The 22,420-nt window shown below is 39.4% G+C and overlaps 1 protein-coding gene and 1 pseudogene across 1 annotated transcript in view; one reads left to right on the plus strand and one right to left on the minus strand.

The window, feature by feature from the left end:
* PPP4R1 (protein phosphatase 4, regulatory subunit 1) overlaps positions 1–5,098 on the minus strand; it is a 99,995-nt gene extending 94,897 nt beyond the window's left edge. Inside the window, exons 1-2 of the mRNA XM_006891434.1 lie at positions 4,950–5,098; positions 3,970–4,076 (exon numbers count right to left, since the gene is read on the minus strand). Of these exons, the coding sequence (XP_006891496.1) occupies positions 3,970–4,076; positions 4,950–5,098 (256 nt within the window). The remainder of the gene's footprint in view (positions 1–3,969; positions 4,077–4,949) is intronic.
* Positions 5,099–7,316: 2,218 nt separating this feature from the next.
* LOC102863805 lies at positions 7,317–20,449 on the plus strand (annotated as a pseudogene).
* The last annotated feature ends 1,971 nt before the right edge of the window (positions 20,450–22,420 follow it).

The raw sequence follows: 22,420 nt of genomic DNA on the forward strand, positions 1-22,420 counted from the left end.
GCGAAGACCATGGCCTGTATCAGACGCACCTTAGTCTCCAGAGAGACACCACTGCTCTTCAGCACTTTGGAGAGGTCCCTAACAGCAGACGTTTAGTCCCTACTAATGATCATAATCAAAAGGTTCTGGCGGTGCCATGGTTAAGGGCTGGGCTTCTAACCTAGAGGTCAAAGGGCAAGAGGTTTGCAACTCTGTGGAAAAAAGGTAAGTTCATAGTTACTTTGTCATACAGGGTTGAAATGGACTAGTGCGTATTAACAATATTACTAATTTATTTAAGGTAAATATTACAGCAATTTGAAGAATCAGAATCAACTCAATGGCACCTAATAATATTAATGTGTCCAGTTTAACTAATATAAATAGACATATACATAACACACACACACACAACCATCAAGTCAATCCTGTCTCATGATGAACCTGTACCTGGTTTCTGGGCTGTAAATCTTCTTTTGTGTGTTTTAGAGACTATAAATCTTTATAGGAAGAAACTGCCTTTCTCAGAGATGGGTGAGAATTGCTCACTCACCTTTGAGTTAACAACTCGCAATGTACTATGTCTTTCCATAACCAGGGCTCCTGAAAATCATACAGCTATCAGAAAAGATATTAATTATTTACGAGAAAAAGAATGTCATCAACAAACCAGCACTTGCCATCTCTTTCACTGCTATGCCATTATGTAATGAGACAGTATATAAACAAGACAGAACGCTTATGTACTAAAGAATAAAAATATTATTCTCCTCCTAGGGGAAGGAAAAAATGGTGTGTGTGTGTCCCCTACCTGCTCCTGGGCAGGGGGCAGATGGGAAAGGGTAGGATGGACTTCTATGAGCTTGACTGAGCTATTAACTTACATAAATATCTAATGCAAAAGAGGGTCACAATTTACAATTTCACTAAGAATGAAATAAACAATTTTATTTAGTTCTTCAAAGCCTTGCTTGGGCAAACAGGCTAAGAATAAGAATAAAAATGAAACCTAGAAACAGACTACTGTCAATTCATTTATTAAAAGTTATTGCTATGAGAATTCGGAATGGTCTTTTCCATAAATGGTGTTAAGTCTTTTTTTCCATATTTAAAAATAGAGAAAGCAGCAAAATGCAAGGATAAGTACAGGTAACAAAAAACAGATGTCTAGACTAAGTGGTAATAGAAGAGAAAGTAATTTCTATACTTTTAAGTAGAGAAAAATACCTTTATTAGGGCACTACCTATAAATGAGAACCTCTCAAGTACATGGTACCTGGCTACTGCTGTTAATAATTTTGGTCAGGCCCTCAACAGATGCATGCTGTCAGAATGAAAGAAAAATGTACAAAGAACTCAATCCAGACTTACTGACTAGAGATTATTATTATCAGATAAGTTATTATGTGCTGTTGAGTTGCCTGCAACCCAAAGCGACCCTATGTACAGCAGCTCTGAAGCCTACCCTTTCCTGAGCCAGTCTCACTGATTCCGACACACCAACACCCATTGCCCCTATCACTGTATCAACCCATCTCATCCGGGGTCTTCCATTCTTGCACTGTCCCTCCACCCTTCTGAGCATGATGTCCTTCTCTAAGGATTGGTCTCTCTTGACTCTATGCCCAAAGTATGCAAGATGGAGCTTCAAGATCCTAGCCTCCAAGGAGAAACTTGGTTTCACTCTCTCCAACATATTTGTTTTCTTGGCAGTCCATGATCTATGTTCAGCTTCTCCAGCACCACAACTTTAAAGCATCTATTCTTCTTCTGTCATTCTTAGTCATTGTCCAGCTCTCTGAGGCATAGCAAGTAACTGTGAAGACCATGGCCTGGATTAGGCGCATTTTAGTCTCTAGACTGACATCATTGCTTCTAAGCACTCTGGAGAGGTTCTTGACAGATTTCCCCAATATGCAATTCATCTTTTGATTTCCTGACTGCTGGTGCCAAGAGTGTTGATTATGGAGATGAGCAAGTTCTAATTGATAACAACTTTAATCTCTTCTCCACCTATCATGGTGCTGCCAAATTAGCTAAGTGCTGAGGATCTTTGTCTTCTTGATGTAGTCTTTGACCTTCTGCAGCAAGCGCTTCAGGTCCTCCTCAGTTTCAGCAAGCAAGTTTGTGTCATCTGCATAATGTAGGTTGTTGATGAGTCTTCCTCAAATCCTGATGCCACATTCCTCCTCATAAAGCCCAGATTCCTGAATGATCTGTTCTGCACATAGATTGAAAAAGGAGACAGGATGCATCCCTGACACACTCCTTTCCCGAGTTTGAATCATACAGTGCTTCCTTCCTCTGTTACGTGGGACTGCTCCTGATCCACATAGAGATTTCCCATAAGCACAATCAAGTCTTGTGGGATTCCCATTCTCCTCAAGGTTAGCCATAATCTGTTGTTATCCACACAGTCAAATGCTTCTGCATAGTCAATGAAATGACTGGAACAGTACAACAACTCTCCCCCCCACAGTGGAGCATCTGGTGGATTTGAACTGCAAACTATGCCAAGAAGTCTGGAAGACAACTAACCTGACCAACTTACTGGAAAAGAATACCCATTCCAACAAAAAACAACCCCATGGAATAGAGAAATTACCAAACAACATCATTAATATCATATGAAGATAAGATCATACTGAAGATTATTAAATATGCCTGGAGCAATACACTGACAGGAAATGAAAAAAAAAATTTATGACAGATGCAGAAGAGGTCATGGTAAGAGGGGTATCACGGTTGACGTCAGGAGGCTGTAAACTCTATGTGAGAAGACTGTCCATCATTCTTCCCCAGAGCAGCTGGTAAGATTCTAAACATATACCTCTTGATTGGCAGTGCAAGTCTCTACCCACTAGCTACCAGGTCTCCCTTTGGACTATACCACCAGTTTCTATGTATGTTTGCCTGTTTCTGTTATTTTATAAAAATGAAAACATACCACGTCTTTTTGCAATTCACTTATTTCATTCAATGTGCTCCAGGTTCATCCATGATCTGGGAAATAATTTTATTACTGAGTAATATTCTACTGTATGTATGTACCATATTTTACTTACCCATATTCACCCAAATACAAAACTTTTTTGTTCCCACCTTTTAGTGACTCTGAACAGAGCTGCAATGGACAAGGGCGTGCTTATGTCTGGATGTGTTACTGCTATTAGATCACAGGAAGTGGACTAGCTCCTCTTGGTCATATGGCACCTCTAGGAACACTAATTGTGTAATGGATTAGGCCGTGGGCTAATTGTAGGCTGGCAATCCAAATCCACTAGCTGTTTCACAGGAGAAAATGAGGTAGGTGGTCTACTTCTGTACAATTTACCGTCTTGGAAACTCTACGGATGCAGTTCTACTGTTCTATGAGGTCATTATGAGTCAGAATCAACCTCTTCCCAGATGGTACCACACATGTATCCCTGTTTTTTCTGAGGAATGGTCAGAATAATTTCCACAATGGTTGTTCCATTTTGCATTCTCACAAGAAACTGATAAGGGTTCCAATTTCACCACATCCACTCCGATACATTATTCTCTGTACTATTTTTTCTAAAACACAGGCATGTTCGTGGGAGTGAATGCTATCTCACTGTGATGCTATATATCTTTGTAGGTGCCAGATAGCCAACAGAGTTATTCTCTTTGATAAAATGTCTCTTCATGCCCTTTGCCTAGTTTGACTGGAAGTTTGCTGCTTTCTTAAGCAGATCGCCTCCTATCTTTATTGTGGACACAAATCAGCTTTAATTTCACAAAATGGGTGATCAATATTTTTGTTAAATAAGATAGCACATCAAAAGCAGCATATATATTGCTTTAATTTTCAACCTTGTCCATCATTTTGAATTTATTCTAAATTAGGACATCATTTAGAGATTATTACTATTTTCTCCTATCACACTAATATCTTTTATTAGTTTTTAGACAAAGTTCATAAAAGAAATCAAAGGGCACTTATGTTTACTCCTCATTAATATATACCTGAATCATCAGCTAGTCTGCTAATTCTTTCCAAAACAGCAATACAATCTCTTTCATCGTCACTGACTTCCCTCAATGTATCCAGCAAACTCCGGGCCACCATTTGTCTACATAAAAGGAGAAAATGAAAAAAAGAGAAAAAAAAAGAGAGAAAATGATACAATGCTCAGTAGTAGCAAAAAGTAACATTCAGAACTTTAAAAATTAATTATTCACTAAATTAAGTACATAATTTCTTAAGTGGTGAACGCTAGTATTTAGTTTAAAAAGAAGAGATTGAATATTTAAAAAAAAATTTGTGGAGGGGAGGTTGGGCAGGGAGAAAGTGCAAGAATGAATGAATGGAAATCCAAAGTCTCTGTAAATGTTCATTAAAATTAACAAAAAAAATTGTATTATCTAGCTGACTAAGCTAATTTCAAATATCAATGTAAATTCATTTGACATAATTATAAGAAAGATTACTTGTTTTTTATTTTTACTAATATGAGTTGTATACACCTTTACACAAATATTTTGAGCAAAGACTTATTTCTCAGTAAGGTCTGATGCTGGAGGCTGAGGAACAAAAATGGAGAACTAGTGTATTAGGAAGAACAGTTAGCTAGGAACTGTTGTGATCTAAGTTCCTGGCTATTACCTGCTACATACACAAAAGGATGAAAGAATAAATGACTAAGAACCAAATAACACAAATATAAATACAGAGTATGGTAAACTGCATGATAAGATAAATGAACTGTTTGTTCATTTTCCACGAAAAATCAAAAGAAACAGCTATATGTTTATTAGATCTAAGAGTAAAAAAGTCATATGAAGAAGCCAATAACCAACCATAGGCTAATCTGTTATTATTAATAAAATTTGGAGATCTCAAATTGCACATATTACCTATTTAAACGTGAAAATTTTTTCTATATTGAAATTAATAATAAAAATTGTAATTCCACTTCCCTTAAATGAAAAGAATATGTACATACCTATTAAATATGTTCTCACTTGCAGCATACTTGTCCAATCTTCCTAGCGGAGTCAACATTTCATCTTGTGAGACAAAGTCCAGGGCTGAAGGTATAATAATCACATCAGACTCTGAGCTGTAGTCATCCACACCAACTATCAGAGACATCAGAAATACTCCTTATAAGACTTTGAAACTAAAACATACACCCCTCCTAGCTGAAGCAGAGTAAGTATAATTGCCCCTAATGTTTCTGAAGACCAAGAGTCATGAGAGGATAAACCCAAAAGTCATGTGCAACTGAAGACTGCTCCCTCTTTTTCCACAGATATTCCCTTGTTGCCCCCAGAAACACAACAGTGAGAGGATGCTTAATGTTCTGAGAACTTATACTCTAAAGAAAAAACTTGGGAATAAAGTACAACAGTGACATAGTTAACTCTGCAATGAAGAGAAAGCTAATCTGAAATGATTAAAAATGACAAAGTGAAAACTGCTGTTAGGTTTTGCCATTAACACTACATAGAGATAACTTACTTTAAACAGAACAAATACTTATTTAGTACATTATGTGGCAAGTACTAGACGGGATACTGAAAAATAAGCAAAAAACCCACTATGACAAAAAACAAAACAAAACAAAAAACAACAAACCACTATGATCACTGTTTTCAAAGAACAAAAAACCCCCTAATATATATAAAAATTATCACTATAAAGGAAGGTATATAAAAACTGCAATGCCAGGAATCTATTAAAGCTACTAGAACACAAAGACAAGGCCAAGAAAGAGTCGCTGAAAATGAAATAGAAGGTAATGGTTTCAAAGCAATTAACAAGCAAGAGCTTGAAGGTACACTCAAATAGCATCTGCTGCCAAAGGGATCCTGGAAGAAAGGGACAAGGTGCCCCAAATTTGGTACTTCAGTGTCATATTGAAGTACCTTGTCCACCTATCAAGGAGTAATGAAAAATATAAGAGAATTGAAAACAGTGAATGCAAAATATGCTCACCAGAACGGTGGCTGTGAAATAAAGAATTAGATTAAAAAATTAACTAGGGTTATAAGGCAAAAGGGGTTTTTGTTTTGTTTCTCATGTCCAAAAGAAAAGATTCAAAAATATGTTTATATACTGGCAATAAATAGTCAACAAATAAATAACAAACTGAATCTCTAGGAAGAAGATAATACAATTTACAGAAATATTAAGTTAGAAAGATGGGATCCCAGAAGAATCATTCCCATTAGCCTCAAAAGAAGCCCAAGGTCAATTCCTATCAAGACAGATATGGCCCCATGCTTTAAACCTTTTTACCAACACTGGACGCCTATCATCCCTCCCATGCATGGTACATAGCATTTGGTTTAGTAATTGGCTGTTATGGCCACACACAACTCGCAGTTTTGAGGGTTACCAAGGAAGTGTTGCTGTTGTTAGGTGTCATCCAGTTGCATAAGACCTATAGTGACCCTACGAACCCTGTCTTATCCAGTGCCATTCTCATACTTCCTGACACACCACAGCCCATTGCAACTGTCACTGTGTCAATCTACCTGGTCGAGGGTCTATCCCTCCTTTGTTAACCCTTTGTCTTTCAAAGCATGATGCCCTTCTCCAATGTACAAACTCTCCTAGCAATGATCAAATTACGTGAGGCAAAGCTTTATCATCTTTGCCTCCAAGGAAGAGTCTGGATGCACTTCTCTCCAAGATAGATGTTTATTCTTTTGCCGGTGTTCTTTTGTTCAGTGTTCTCCAACACTATAGCTCAAAGGCTTACTTCTTCAGTCATCCTTATTGTCTAGCTCTCAGGTGTACAGCATGATTGAAAATACCACAGCCTGAATCAGGTGCACTTTAGCCTTAAACTGACATCACTGTTCCACAATAATTTGGAGAGGTCAAGACATGCCCAGTGCAATACATGTCCTGATTTCCTGACTGCTGGTACCAAAGGTATTGATTGTGGATTCAAGTAAGATGAAGCTGCTGAGTTTCGATGTTTTCTCCATCTATCATGATGTTGCCTATTGGTCCAGTGGTAAAAATTTTTGTTTTCTTGATGTTAAAATGCAATCCGTACTGAAGGCTATATTCTTTGATCTTCTGCAACAAGTGCTTCAAGTCCTCACTTTCAGCAAGCAAAGCACTGTCATCTGTACAACACAGATCATTGATGATTCTTACAATTGTTGGTGTGTATCATCGAGTTGAAACCGACCTATAGCTGACTCTATGGGAGGGTTTTTAGAGGCAGTTAATCACACTAGAGGACACTGCCCATCCTTTTCCTGTGGAGCTCCTCTGACTAGTAGGTTATAATTCAGGATCAGTAACAACTCAAGATACAGTTCTTCAATCAGGACAGCCTTGCTCATTAGCCATGACTAAAGGTAGGCCTGGTCTGTCTCTGGCATTTGGCCTTGCAGCCTTGACCTCTGCCCTGCTAGGGTAAAAGTGTTACAAAACTCTTTTGGCTCTGCTATTTTAAATGCCCTCAAAAGCACTTCACTCTGATAAGTCCAGACAGGAAGGCACTCAGCTCTAGCTTACTGAGCTGACAAACCCAGTTCTCCTCGTACATGCCTGGTGATCCTAGCTCTCCATTAGTAAACCTCCCGCTCAAAGGCTCTTCTAGGACCCTGCACCCATCTCCTTGTTCTGCCCCTTCCACTGTTGCTGTCTCTCCACCACTGCTTCTTGTTTCATATCCCTAGTGTTACAGATCTGTTATCTACTGAAGAGAAGAAGTTTGGGGCAAGGATCTTGTGTCCAGAGGACAGGCTTTCTACTCCTGGATCTTCTTTTTTTATGGGAGTCTTCCTTTTCCATCTCTGGATGGCTCACAGTAAGGCTTATGGGATAGCAAAACTGACCACTGTGTGCTAAACAAATTATGTGATGTTACAGTCACTGCTTCAACCTGTAGCATCGTGGGTATTTTTCTCTTTCACTGACCCTCATTTCCTGATGCTCCTTTCCATTCCTAATCCCTCCTGAAAAATGTGACCAAAGTATGTGAGACAAGTCTCATCATCCTTACTTGTAAAGAGCATTCTGGTTTAATTCTTCCAGTGCAGACTTACTTGTAAAAAAAATCCTCCTCGTCAACATCACAACTCCAAGACATCAATTCTACATTCTTCCTTATCCAACTTTCATATGCACATGAATAGAAAAATAGCACAGTCTGGGTCTGGCACACTTTAGTTTTTAAACTGGCATCTTTGTACTTTAGCACATTAGGGAGATCCTTCACATTAGGACCAAATGCAGTGTGCTATTTGATTTCTTGACTGCTGGATTGAAGTAAATCAATGCCAACTATGGACCCAAGTAAAGTGAAATCTGAAAGCTTCAACCTTTTCTCCATTTATCATGATGCTGCTTACTGGTTCAGTTGTTGTTGTTAGGTGCCACTGAGTTGAGTATGACTCATAGCGACCCTATGAACAAAAGATCTGAGTCCAGTGCTGTCCTGTACCATCTTCACACTTCCTGACACACAAGAGCCCACTGCAGCAGACATCGTGTCAATCCACCTGGCTGTGGGTCTTCCTCTCCTTTGCCAACCCTCCAGCTTCCCAACATCCTGTCCTTCTCCTAACAACATGTCTAAAATATGTAAAGTGAAGCCTCATAATTCTTGCCTCCAAAGACCACTCTTGACTGCACCATCTCCAAGACATATCTGTTCTCTTGGCTACCCATTGGATGTTAAGTGCTCTTCTCCAACACCACAGCTCAAAGGTGTCAATTCTTTTTGTCCTCCTTATTCATTGTCCAGGTCTCGGATGCATAACTAGTAATTGGAAAGACTCAATCAGACACACTTTAGTCCTCAAACTGACATCACTACTCCTCAATAATTTGGAAAGGTCTAACTGCAGATTTTCCCAGTGCAATGTGTTTCCTTATTTCCTGACTGCTGATATCAAAGGTGTTAACTGTGGATCTAAGTAAGATAAAGCTGTTGACAGTTTAAATTTTCTCTCATCCATCATGGCACTGCCTACTGCTCCAGTGGTAAGAAATCTTTATTTTCTTGATATTGAGATGCAGTCCATACTGAAGGTTGCATTCCTTGATCTTCTGCAACAAGTGCTTCAAATTCTCCTCACTTTCAGCAAAGTAAGGCTGTGTCATCTGAATAATGCAGGTTATTTATGAGTCTCCCTCTAATCCTGATGCCACATTCCTCTTCATAAAGTCCAGCTTCTCAAATAATTTGCTCAGCTCTGGTGGCCTAGTGGCAAGAACCTGTGCTGCAATCCCAAAAGCACGTGGTTTGAGGCCACCAGCTGCTCTGTGGGAGGAGGATGGGCTATCTCCTCCCATTCAATCAACTACCTCTGAAAACCCCTGGAGGGTCAGATATGGGTTAGTTCCGACTCTGGTACACAACAGCAACATACACAGATTGAACAGGTATGGAAACAGAATACAACGCTGATACATTCCCCTCCCAATTCCAAGCTATGCAGTGCTCCCCTGCTCTGTTCACACAACAGCCTCTTGATCCAGGTATAGGTTCTGCATGAGCACAAATAAGTGCTCAAGAAATCCCATTCTTCTCAATGTCAGCCACAACTTGTCATGATTCACACAGTCAGATGCCTTTGCACAGTTAATAAAGTACACACAGACATTCTTCTGGCATTCCTTACTTTCAGCCAGGATCCATCTGGCATCAGCAATGATATTCCTAGTGCCACAGCCTCTTCTAAATCCCACCTAAAGTTCTGGCAATTGCCTATCCATGTACTGTTTCAGCTGTTTTTGAATGATCTTCAGCAGTATTTTGCTAGCATGTGGTACCAATTATATTGTTCAATAATTTCCACATTCAGATGGATCATCCTTCTTGAGAATGGGAACAAATACAGACCTTTTCCAATCCATTGGCCAGATAGCCATCCTCAAAATTTCCTGGCATACATTGGTGAGTGCATCCAAGGCTGCATAACTGACACAAGTCAGTTGGTATCCCCTTGATTCCTGGGGCCTTATTTTTTGCCAATGCCTTCAATGCAGATACTTTCATTACCATTGGGTCCTGTTCATATGGTATTTCTTGAAATTTTTTAGCGTCAATCAATTCTTTCTGGTACAGTGACTCTGTGTATTCCTACTCCCTCCAACTTCTTTTGACCCTTTCCGGATCATTCAATGTATTGCCCGTAGCATCTTTCAACGTTGTAACACAGATTAAATTTGTTTTTCAGTTGTTTAGCCTTAAGAAATGCAGAGCGAGTTCTTCCCTTTTTATTATCCAATTTCAGCTCTCCTCACATTCCATGATAATACTTTGCTTTGTCCTCCCGAGCTGCCCTTGGAAATTGTCTGTTTAGCTCTTTCACTTCAAGATGCTTTCCTTTTAGATTTGGCTTTTTGATGCTCCAGTGCAATATTTAGAGTCTCTTTGGACAACCATTTTAATTTTTCTCCTTTGTTTTTGTAACAACCTTCTGCTTTCTTCATGGATGATATCCCTGATATCATCCCATAACTCATCTGGTCTTCTATCAGTGGTATTCAATGCCTCAAGCTTATTCTTATGATAATCATGAAATTGAGATTGATTCAAGATCGTATCTTGGTTCCTGTGGACCTATTTTAATTTTCTTCAGTCTCAATTTGAACTTATATGTGAGTAATTAATGATTTTACCCACAGTCTGCCCGTGGCTTAGTACTGACTGTTGATATTGAGCTTCTCCAACAATTTCTTCCACAAATGTAGTTAATCTGATTCCTATGCAGTGCATCAGGTGAAATCCATGTGTAAAGCCATCATTTGTGTCTTTTAGATAAAATAATTTCCAGGTTCATTTCCATCACCAAGCCTATATTTTCCAACTTCTGTTCCTTCTTCACTGTTTCCTCCTTTTGCACTCCAGTCACCAATTATCATTAACACATCCTGACTGCATGTCCAGTCAATTTGGTAAAAATTCTCAATTTCTTACTCTTTGGTTCTAGATGAAGGAACATAATTTAAAGAATAGCCGTGTTAACGGTCTTCTTTGTATGTGTATGGATATTATCCTATCACTCACAACGCTGTATTTCATAATATAACTTAAAATTGACTTTTTGACTATGTAAGGAATTTTATTTCTTAACACAAAAGAAATAAAATTGAGTTGTAATCCATATGGAAGGTTAGTCTTTTTTTTTAAAAAAAACTTTTTAAAGCTATATAGTCTTTGAGCTTCCATAGTAAGAAAGGAAGGCTGTGTCATCTGCATATTGCTGATGAGTCTTCCTCCAATCTTGATGCCACATTCTTCATCTATCTCAGTTTCTTCAAGGATTAGCTCAGAATACAGACTGAATATGTATGGAGTAAGGACACAGCCCTGACGTATCTTTCCTGACTTTAAACTATGCAGGTTCCTTGTTCTATTTGAACACCTGTTTCTCGGTCCATTATATGTTCTCAAAAAAAAAAAAATTTAAGTGTTCTATAGAATCCATTCTTAACAATATTATCCGTAATTTAGCATGGTCCATACAGTCAAATGCCTTTATTTAGACACTAAAACATAAGCAATCTCTTCTCCACATTCATCCTTATGTTGCCTTTTAGTCCAGTGGTAATCTTTGTTTTCTTGACAGTGAGGTGCAATCCACATTGAAGGCTGCATTCCTTAATCTTCTGCAACAGGTATTTCAAAGTCCTCCTCACTTTAAGGAAGCAAGGCTGTGTCATCTGCATAATGTAGGTTATTGATGAGTCCTCCTCCAATCCTGATGCCACATTCCTCTTTATAGAGTCCAGCATCTTGAATAATTTGCTCAGCATACAGATTAAATAGGTATGAAGAGAAAATAGCATCCTGACATACTCCCTTCTTAAATTTAAACCATGCAAGGTTTTCCTGCTCTGTTCATACAACAGCCTCCTGGTCCACATGAAGTTTCACATGAGCACAATTAAGTGCTCTGGGATTCCTGTTCTTCTCAATGTCAGCCACAACTTGTTTTGATCCACACAGTCAAATGTCTTTGAATAAATAGTCAATAAAGTACAAACATATTCTGGTATTCTTTACTTTCAGCCAAGATCCATCTGCAATGACCTCAGCAATGATATCCCTGGTATCTAAATCCTGCTTGAACTTCTGGCAGTTCCCTATGTATGTACTGTTCCAGTCATTTTTGAATGCTCTTTAGCAGTATTTTGCATCCATGTGTTATCAATGGCATTGTTTGATGGTTTCCACATTCTGTTGGATCACCTTTCCTGGGAATATAAACAAATAATGGACTTTTTCCAATCCACTGGCCAGACAGCTGTTCTCTAAATGTCCTGGCACAGACTGGTGAGTACATCCAAGACGGCATCTGTTAATTGAACAAGTCAACTGTTATCCCATCGATGCCTGGGGCCTTATTTTTTTGCCAGTGTCTTCAATGCAGATTCCACTTCCTTTTTCATTATTACTGGTTTCTGTTCATATAGTACTTATTGAAACTTTTCAGTGTCAATCAGTTCTTATTGGTACAATGACTCTGTGTATTCCCTCCATCTTCTTTTGATACTTTCTGGGTCATTCAATGTACTGTTCATGTTTTATTTGTTGTTATGTGTCGCTGAGTAGGCTCCAACTCTTAATGACCCTATGTACAACCCCTGTAACTGAGTCAATCCATCTCATCCAGGGTCTTCCTCTCTTGCACTGTCCCCCTACTCTTCCAAGCATGTCTCTCTCCACAGAGAGACATGGTCCTTCCTTGCACATGCCCAAAGTATGTCAGACTGAGCTTTAACATCCTTGCTTCCAAGGAGCATCTAAGACAAATCTGTTTTCTTAGCAGTCCATTCAAGATAATTCTCCAGCACTGCAACTCAAAGGCATCAATTCTTCTTCTATCATCCTTAGTTATTTTCTTGCTTTCTGATGTACAGCAAGTAATTGTGAAGACTATGGTTTTGATCAGGCATACCTTAGTCTCTAGACTGACATTACTGCTCCTCAGTACTCTGAAGAGGTTTCTGACAGCAGATTTTCCCAATGCAATTTGTCTTGTGATGTCCTGGCTACTGGGGCCAAGAGTGCTGACTGTGAAACTAAGCTAGCAGAAGCTGTTAACAATCTCTTCACCATCTATCATGACACTGTGGCCCAGTGGTGAGAATCTTTGTTTTCCTGATATAGAGCTTCAATCCATATTGAAGGCTGCAGTCCTTGAACTTCTGTAGCAAATGCCTCAGGTCCTCTTCAGTTTCAGCAAGCAAGGTTGTATCATCTGCATAATGCAAGTTTTTGATGAGTCTTCCTCGAATCCTGATACCAATTCTTCCTCATAAAGCCCAGCCTCCCAGATGATCTGTTTCAAATATAGACTTAAGTCGTATGGAGATAGGATACCTCCCTGGCTTATACCTTTTCTGATTCTGAACCATGCAGTGTTTTCCTGCTCTGTTCTGACAACTGCTTCCTCATCCAAGTATAGTTTCACATAAGCAGAATCAAGTGTTCCAGGGTTCACATTCCTCTCAGAGTTGGCTAGTTTGCTGTGATCCACCCAGTCAAATGCCTTTGCATAGTCAATGAAACACAGGTAGCCATTCCTCTGGTACTCTCTTTCAGCTAAGATCCATCTAGCACTGGCTATAATGCTCCTAGTGCCACAGCCTCTTCTAAACCCAGTATCTTTCAATATCAAGATTGTGACTTGAGGTTTAAGGTTCCCCCCGCCCCCAAGTTCTTTGAGCTTGAGAAATGCAGAGCAAGTTCTTCTCTTTTTAGTCTCCAATTCTAGTCTGCACATTCCATTATAATACTTTGCTTTTTTTACCTGCCCTTTGAAATCTTTTGTTCAGCTCTGAGAGCTGGAAAGTGAATAAGGATGACAGAAGTATTGATGCCTTTGAGCTGTGGTGCTGGAAAGGAACCCTGAACATACCAAAGACTGCCAGAAAAACAAACAAAAATGTTTTGGAAAAAGTACAGTCGAAGTGCTCTTTGGTGGCAAGTATGATGAGAATTTTCCTCACATGCTTTGGGCATGTTGCTAGGAGGGGCTATTTCTTGGAGAGGGATGATGCTTAAAAGGGTGGAGGGTCGGCAAAGGAAAGGAAGACCCTCAACCAGGGGAACTGACATGGAGAATGCCGTAATGGGCTCTAGTGTGTAGGGAAGTGTGAAGATGGCACAGGAGAGGATGGGGTTCAGATTCATTGTTAATAGGGATGCTAGGAGTTGAACTTGACAGTACCTAACAACAACAGTTTTGAATAATCTTCAGCAAGATTTAACTTGTTTGTGAAATTGTATGTAATGCTGTTTGACAATTTCTCCATTCTATTGGTCACGTTTTTTGGAATGGACATTCTCTTCCAGCGGGTTGGCCAGATAACAGTTGTTTTCCAAATTTCTTGGCACAGATGAGGAAGCAAATTCAGGGCTTCATTTGTTTGCTGAAATACCTCAATAGATATTCTGTCAATTCCTGAGATTTTATTTTCTTTCCAATGTCTTCAGTGCAGTCTTGACTTCCTTCATTCAGTACCACTGTTTGTTGATCAAATGCTCTCTCTGAAATGGTTCAATGCTGACCAGTTATTTGATACTGCAATTTTTTATTTCTTTTATCTTCTTTTAATATTTCCTGAATCATTCAATATTTTGTCTAAACAATCCTTCAGGACTAAAAATCAAAGCTGGCCTTACAGTGGGTTTTCAGAGGATATCAATTATATGGGAGGAAGCCAGAACCAGGACTAATTGAGGATTTGTGCCTTGGAACTTGGGTTAAAATCTGGACTTACATTGGGTGAAATTCTTTGCCTCCCCAGAGAAAATAAACGAATCTCTTGTTTAGCTAGCTAGCTAGCTTCATACTCACTAAACTACCAGAGTTTCCTTCTGACATATGACATGGTTAATGCCATCAAGCTGACTGTGATTTATAGGAACCCTATGAACAAAAGATTTGAACCCTGCCCTATCCTGCGCCATCCTCACCATCTATGTTATGCTTGAGCCCATTGTTAACAGTCGCTTTGTCAATCCATCTTGTTGGTGGTCTAATTGTCATTCTCTGACCCTTCATCTTTCCCAGCAAGATGTCCTTTTCCAAGAACTGGTCCCTCCCAACATACTCAAAGTATGTGAGACTATCTTTCACCATCCTTGCCTATAAAGGAGCACCCTGGAGGCACTTCCTCCAAGAAAAGTTTGTTTGTTCTTTTGGCAGTTGATATTTGTTTGGTATTCTTCTTCAACATCACAATTCAAAGGTGTTGATTCTTCTGTCAACCTTATTTATGAGGCAACTTTCAGATGTATAGGAAGTAAATGAAAAGCCCATGGTCTGATTAGGCACAGTTTAATTTTTTTAAACTAACATCATTGTACTTCAGCATCTGGGAGAGGTCCTTGACAGCAGATTTTCCCAAAGCAAAGTGCTTTTTGTTTTCTTCATTGTTGTTATTACTATGGGTATTGATTGTGGATCCAAGTAAAATTAAATCATTGACAACTCTCAACATATTGCTGTTGTTTTGTGTCACTGAACCAGAATCTACTCACAGCTAACTCTCCAAGAGGTATTCAGAGGCTTTAAACTGTACAGGAGGAGAGTAACTTTCTCCCATGTCACAGCTAATGGATTTGAACCACATGCATTAAGGATCAACTTCTTACCACTAGTCCACCTAGCAAGAGAAAAGGATCCTAAATTAAAGGGGGAAAAACCCAGCTGATTCTCAGAAATGGTCACGTACTCGTACTCTAACGTAGCTGGAGGGAGTACTGGGGGCCTAGTGGGCAAGAATTTGTAAAGTTCACATTCACCAGCTGCTGGGACAGAAAGACAGGCAATCCCCTTCTGTGCTGCAGGGTCAGCTAGGGATTAGTTCTGATTTAACATAACAAAGTAATAATGAAGGAAACACTGCACTAGTAAATAGCAAACAATTTTGTTCAACCTTGTTATCCATTGTTGAGTAAACTCTGACTCAAAGTGATCCTATGATTTGAATCCTGCCCCATCCTGCACCATTTCCCAATATCTGACTCGCCTGAGGCCATTGTTACAATCACTGTGTCAATCCATGGAATAAATGTGTCTGGCAAATGTTTTGCTACTGTGAGTATGTATGTGTATGTGTGTGTGTGTGTGTGTGTGTGTGTGTGTGTGTGTGTATATATATATGCCTAGAGATGACAAGAGTGCAGTAAGTATGCGAACTCTGTTAGTAATCCAGTATAAAATAAATTTTTTTTAAAAGGGTGAAGTACTAATTTTGAAGTTATAAACATTTTAGTAAGTAGGTAAATTCACAAATACAGAAATTATGAATAATGAGGACAAACTAGTTGGGGGGTTGGGAAAAGTATAAACAAACTATAAAAAACTTAAGGTATCCTAATGAGAAATGTGCAACTGGAATCTCCAAAGAATGGAGATATAAAAAATACTTAAAGTTATTATGTGTCATTGGGTTGGTTCCAATTCAAGAGACCTCATGTGATAGAGCAGAAATACTCCATAGTTTCCTTGCCTGTAATCTTTATTACATGAACAGATTGTCAATTCTTTTTGCTACAGATCTGAGTGGGTTTGCATCCACCAATCTTTTGGTTGCCATGTAAGCATTCAGCTACTCTGCTACTGGGCCTTTTAAAAGGTATACCCACCCCTGTCACTAAACTCTGACTCTGTGCTCGCTCTGACAGTGAGATTATTCAACTGATTCTGGATCATAGTGACCCTGGTCTACATTTCTCCTGTGGATTAGCTGGTAGCTGACTTTTGGGATGGCAAATGAATCAGCCACAAATGTGGCCTCAGCTACAGCATCATCACCAGAGGACCTCTGACTATCACTCCCTCATTCACTGCTGTCAGGTCAGAACCAACTCAAAGTTGACCCCTCAGCAAGTTTTTGGAGGCTGTAAATTGGCGGGCACTGCCCATCCTTCTGAAGAGCAGCTGGTGAACTGAACTGCTAGAGAGGGACCATGGGTTGGCAGTATAACGCCCTATGACTACTCTGACATAGTTTCCTTTTGAAGATTGCTGTTGCTGTTGTTACATGCCATCAAGTCACCTGCAAATCATAATGACCCTATGTACAACAGCTCTGAACCCTGCTCTATCCCGAGCCAACACACCTACCTCCATTACCCCAAACATTGAATCAATTCATCTCATTGAGGGTCTTCTCTTGCACTGTCCCCTCCATCCTCCCAAGCATAATGTCCCTCTCCAAGGACTGGTCCCTCTTTACAATATGCCCAAAGTATGTCAGATAAAGGTTCGGCATCCTTGCCTTCAAGGAGCAGCCTGGTTTCACCCTCTCCAAGCCGAACCTGTTTGTTCTCTTAGCAGTCCATGGTATATTAAATACTCTTCTCCAGCACCACATCTCAAAGGCATCAATTCTCTATCATCCCTAGTCACTGCCCAGCTCTTTGATGCACTGCATGTAATTGCAAAGACCATCACCTAGATCAGGAGTAGCTTAGTTTCCAGACTGATCTTGTTGCTCTTCAGTACTTTGGAGAGGTCTCTTGTCAGCAGACTTTCCCAATACAATTCGTCTTTTGATTTCCTGGCTGCTGGTATCACAAGTATTGATTGTGGAGCCAATCAAACTAAGTTATTAACAATCTCAATCTCTTCACCATCTATCATGGTGCCAAATCGGCCCAATGGTGACAATCATTGTCTTCTTGATGTTGAGCTTCAATCCATGTTGAAGGCTGCAGTCTTTGACTTTCTGCAACAAGTGCTTCAAATTCTCAGTTTTAGCAAGCAAGATTGTATCATCTGCATAATGCAGGCTGTTGATGAGTTTTCCTCCAATTCTGATGCCACACTCCTCCTCATAGAGCCCAACCTCCCGGATCATCTGTTCTGCATATAGTTTGAAAAGGTATAGAGATAGGACACATCCCTGGTGTACACCCTTTCTGATTTTGAACCATCTAGTGTTTCCTTGCTCTGTATTGACCACTGCCAAGTATAGGTTTCACATAAGTACAATCAAATGTTCTGGGGTTCCCATTCTTCTCAGAGTTAGCTACTGTTTGTTGTGATCCACACAGTCAAATGCCTTTGCATAGTCAATGAAACATGGACAGACATTCTCTGGTGCTCTCTTTTGTAGAGACAGTGGACAAAAATGATAAAATTATAAAGCCACTTAACACAAGAAGTCCAATGAGTTCTATAGCCAAGAATTGCAAAGAGAATAAACAAAGGAGGGATAAAGAGAAAATCTTTTTAAGGAGTCAGAGAAACAAAGATAAGGATGATAATACACTTCTCATCTGAAATAACACGACGTAGAAGACTGTGGAAAAAAATCTGTAAAGCACAGGAATGCACTGCTTAAAGTCAGCTCAGCAATGTCGGACCATGTATGTGCTCCCATAAAGTTTTTTTAAGGGAAGGCAGCTTGCTTTTTCTTTATATTTTGCCCCTAAGGTTTTTTAAAGGGAGTTCTGGTACCCTAGTCTTAAGAAGCTTTAATAGTACAGGCTTTAAATTGTAAGGAGACTGTCTATCTTTCTCCCATGTCACAGCTGATGGATTTAAACCACATGCTTCCAACCCAGAGGCAAGCTGTTTGACTCCATCAACTGTTCTATGGAAGAAAGAAGGGCAATCTTTTCAAGCTGTGCAATTTACAGTCTCTGAAAACCCGCCAGAGAGTAAACTGTAAGTTGTTTTTTACTTAATGGCACATAACAACAGTAATGGATTTCAAAGCCCCCCAAAACCCAAATTCTTGTAGCATCAACACAACTAACTCAATTAATTAAAAAGAAAGCAGATTCACAAGATAAAGGAGAAAAGGAAGAACTAGAGTAGATAAGCAAAGAGAATAGATGGGTGATAGAACAGACAGGTCTGTGTTCTAAAGAAATTAAGAGCTGCGACAGGAACTAATACACGCATACTCATGTTTGTTTTTGTTGTCTACCATCCAGCCAGAATCAACCCATAGCCAACCCTCCAATGGGTTTTCAGCGGCATAGGTGGAGACTGCCCGTCCTTCTCCTGCAGAACAGCTGGCAGATTCAAACTGCATGTTTTTGGGATTACAGTGCCGCTTCTTACTACACCTACTGCAGCATTATTTATCATAGCAAAGAGATGGAAAACAACTGCCAACGGTCTATCAACAGAAGAATGGTTACAGCAGCTATGGTACATACATACACTGGTATACTAACAATAAATGACGAATTCACAAAACACTGCATTAACATGGATGGATCTAGAGTAAATCATGCCAAGTGACCTAAGTCAGGGATACTGCATAAGATCACTATTACGAAAAGCTAAGAAAAGGTTTACACACAGAGAACTGTTCTTAGTTACTAAGGATGGGAAGGGAGGAACAGGGGAGTAAAAATTAATAAAGTTGGCAGCGCTGTGCGGCCATACCCCTTGGTGGTGGAAGGAAGTGGTCCACCCTCCTCTGCAGCCTCCCCTTGGCACCACAGTGTTGTGCAGGGCCCAGTCCAGCCCATCACCGCCTCCCGCCACCAGAGACCATTCTGTCTCCAGAGTGTCCACGCCAGACTCTGGGGCTGAACTTGAGGCCATCATCCATGAGGCCCGCTCAGCTGCTCTCGCTGTCCGGCCTCGTGAGGAAGAGACAGAATATGTGGAACTTCTAGTAGCAGAAAAACATCAAGCTGAAGCTCTTTAAAAATATGAAACATCAAAACAAAAGTTTATCCATGCTTGATAAAATTTTTGCATATGTAAGAAAGGCAGCAGATTAATTAGAGAAGAGCCAGAATAACATGGTTTTGATGACAATAAATCCATAAAAGGAGTCAATTTTGAGGCAGTCCTTAAAAGTAGAAGAGGAGGCCAATTCCAAGCAAAATCTCACAAAATGAGAAGTGGAAGATGATTTAGGTCTTAGTATGCTAACTGACTAGAGAATAGCCAGTATATTTTGACCAAGCCCAGAGATTCAACAATCCCATGTACTGATCATCATTTTATAAAGGACATTGTTACCATAGGAATGTCTTAACCATGATGTTGGTTATACAAAACAACAAGGATTACGGACGATTATATTGTTTGTGGTGTGCTTCTTGGACCATCAGGACTTAACAGTATTAAGTCTATTGTACAAATGGTAACATTAGGAGAACTTGGTGTATTTTTTCACTTTTTCTTGGTGGCTTAGAATCTTCCTCAGAAAAACTGAGAAAGGTATGGAAGATATCTTTACAAGGACCATGTTATACGATGTTATTAATGACTAGATTTGGCTTATTGTGGGGACACTTCTTACAGATCAAAGTCACTCAGTGTCTTTATTTCTACTTGTTTACCCTTATCAAGTACACCCTTAATGTCCAGGTTCCTTGTGGGTAGTGCTCGAAGTGAAAAAGAAGGTGATACTGAAAGCAGTGTGCTGCTTGAAATGCTAGTCATGTAATATGTACAGCTTGGATTATTTATAATTGTTATGCCAACTCTTATACAAGCAGGAGCAAGTGCATATTCTAGTTATTGTTGTTAATAGATGCCACTGAGTCAATTACAGCTCACAGTGACCCTATGAAGAGTGAATCTGAACCATGCTGTCTCATATCACCCTCATCATCGCTGATGCAGTTGACTCCATTGCTGCAGCCATTGTGTCATAAGGGTTTTCCTCCTTTTGCTGACCCTTACCTTTGCAAATATGATATCCACTTCTAAGGACTGCCCCCTCCTAACAATATGCCCAAAACTTTCAGTTATAGATACATCAAAATATTGTTATATGGCATTTATTCAGTTGCTGTTTAATATTTATAATTTAAAAAAAATTAATCCAGCAAAATAAATAATTTTTTTTTTAATTAAGTTACTTTTACCACCAAGCCGCCTGAAAGGCAGTATTTAAAATGGAGTTGCTCAGGTATGCAATTAATGCAATAAAGCAAAAGCTCCTTAACCACTATGCCATGAATGCTATTAAGTATCTATCACTGTTAGTAAAATAAGATGTTCAACACTGTTGCTCCTCTTTCTCTCTGCATTTCATTCTCTGTTGTCCAGTGGAAAATGCTATGGACAACAGCTCTAAGCCCTGCTCTAACTGGGCCATCTTCACTCTCTCTGATATGCTCAAGTCCAGTGTCATAGTAACAGTGTCAATCCAGCTTGTCGAGGGTCTTAATCTCTTTCTCTCATCATTCACCTTTTCCAGCATGTTCTTTTTCAAAGAGTGACCCTACTGACAAGATGAAGTTTCACCATTCTTGCCTTTGAGCAGTACCTATGGTTACACTTTCTCCGAAAAAAGACCTGTTTGGATTTTTTGGCAGTGCACAGGATATTCAGTACTCTTCTGTACACCACTCAATCCATTCTTATCTCATCCTTATTCACTGTCCAACTTTCAGATGCACAGAAGTGAAAAGACTATGTGTGGCTTGGATCGGATGCAATTTAGCTTTGAAATGACACTGTTGCTCCTTAGCATTTTTGAGAGGACTTTGATAGCAGATTATCCTTATGCAACATGTCTTTTGATTTGACTACTGCTATCATGGGTGCTTCAATTGTGGATTCAAGTAAAATGAAATCATTGGCCAATTCAATCTTCTCTCCATCTACCACGATGTTGTCTATTGGTCCTGTGGTGAGGATTTTTTTGGGGTTGATGTTGAGATGCAATCCATATTGAGAGCAATAGTTGTTAAACTTTTGCAGCAAATACTTCAAACCTTCTTCACTTTTGACAAGCCAGGTTATGGTATCTGCCAAATGTAGGTTGCTATTGATACTAAATTTTCTTCATGTTGTTCAGCTTCTTGACAAACTGAATAGGTCTGAGAGATGCAATCCTAACGCACATCTTTCCTATTTTTAAATTATACACGGTTCTCTCTTGGTTCTGTTAGGACAATAGCTTCTTGGTCTAGGTATAGGATTTCTATGAGCACAGTAAGTAAAATTATTATTCTCAATTTTAGCCATATTTTTTTATGAACCACAAAGTCAAATGCCTTTGCATAGTCAGTAAAACACAAGTAAATGTCTTTTTTGGTACTCTCTGTCTTTCAGCCAAGATTCCATTTGATGTCAGCAATGCCACTCTTGTGCCAGTCTCTTCTGACTCCTTGAATTTCTGGTAGTTCCCTCTGTATTTGTCTAGTCAATTTTTAACAATCTTCAAGATCTTACTTACATGTGATATTAATGATACTGTTTATTTCCACATACTGTTGGATCAGCCAAGAACAATCTGGTATCAGTAATAATATCCCTGGTGCCATGGCCTCTTCTTTTTTTTTTTTTATTAAATTTTATTAGTTTTAATGAACATTTACAGAGATTCTGGGTTTTCATTCATTCATTGTTGCACTGTTTTCTCTACCCTCATCCCCAGTTCGTTCTTCTTCGCCCCCCCATGTCTGTTTTAATTGTCCAATTGCCACAGCGCTTGTCAAAGCCAGTTCTGATTAATCTCCTTTGTCAGTGTGTCCCTTGCCATTCCCTA

This window comes from Elephantulus edwardii, unplaced genomic scaffold (assembly GCF_000299155.1).
Source record: "Elephantulus edwardii isolate Elephantulus edwardi_28Jun2011 unplaced genomic scaffold, EleEdw1.0 scaffold00097, whole genome shotgun sequence".
NCBI lineage: Eukaryota > Metazoa > Chordata > Mammalia > Macroscelidea > Macroscelididae > Elephantulus > Elephantulus edwardii.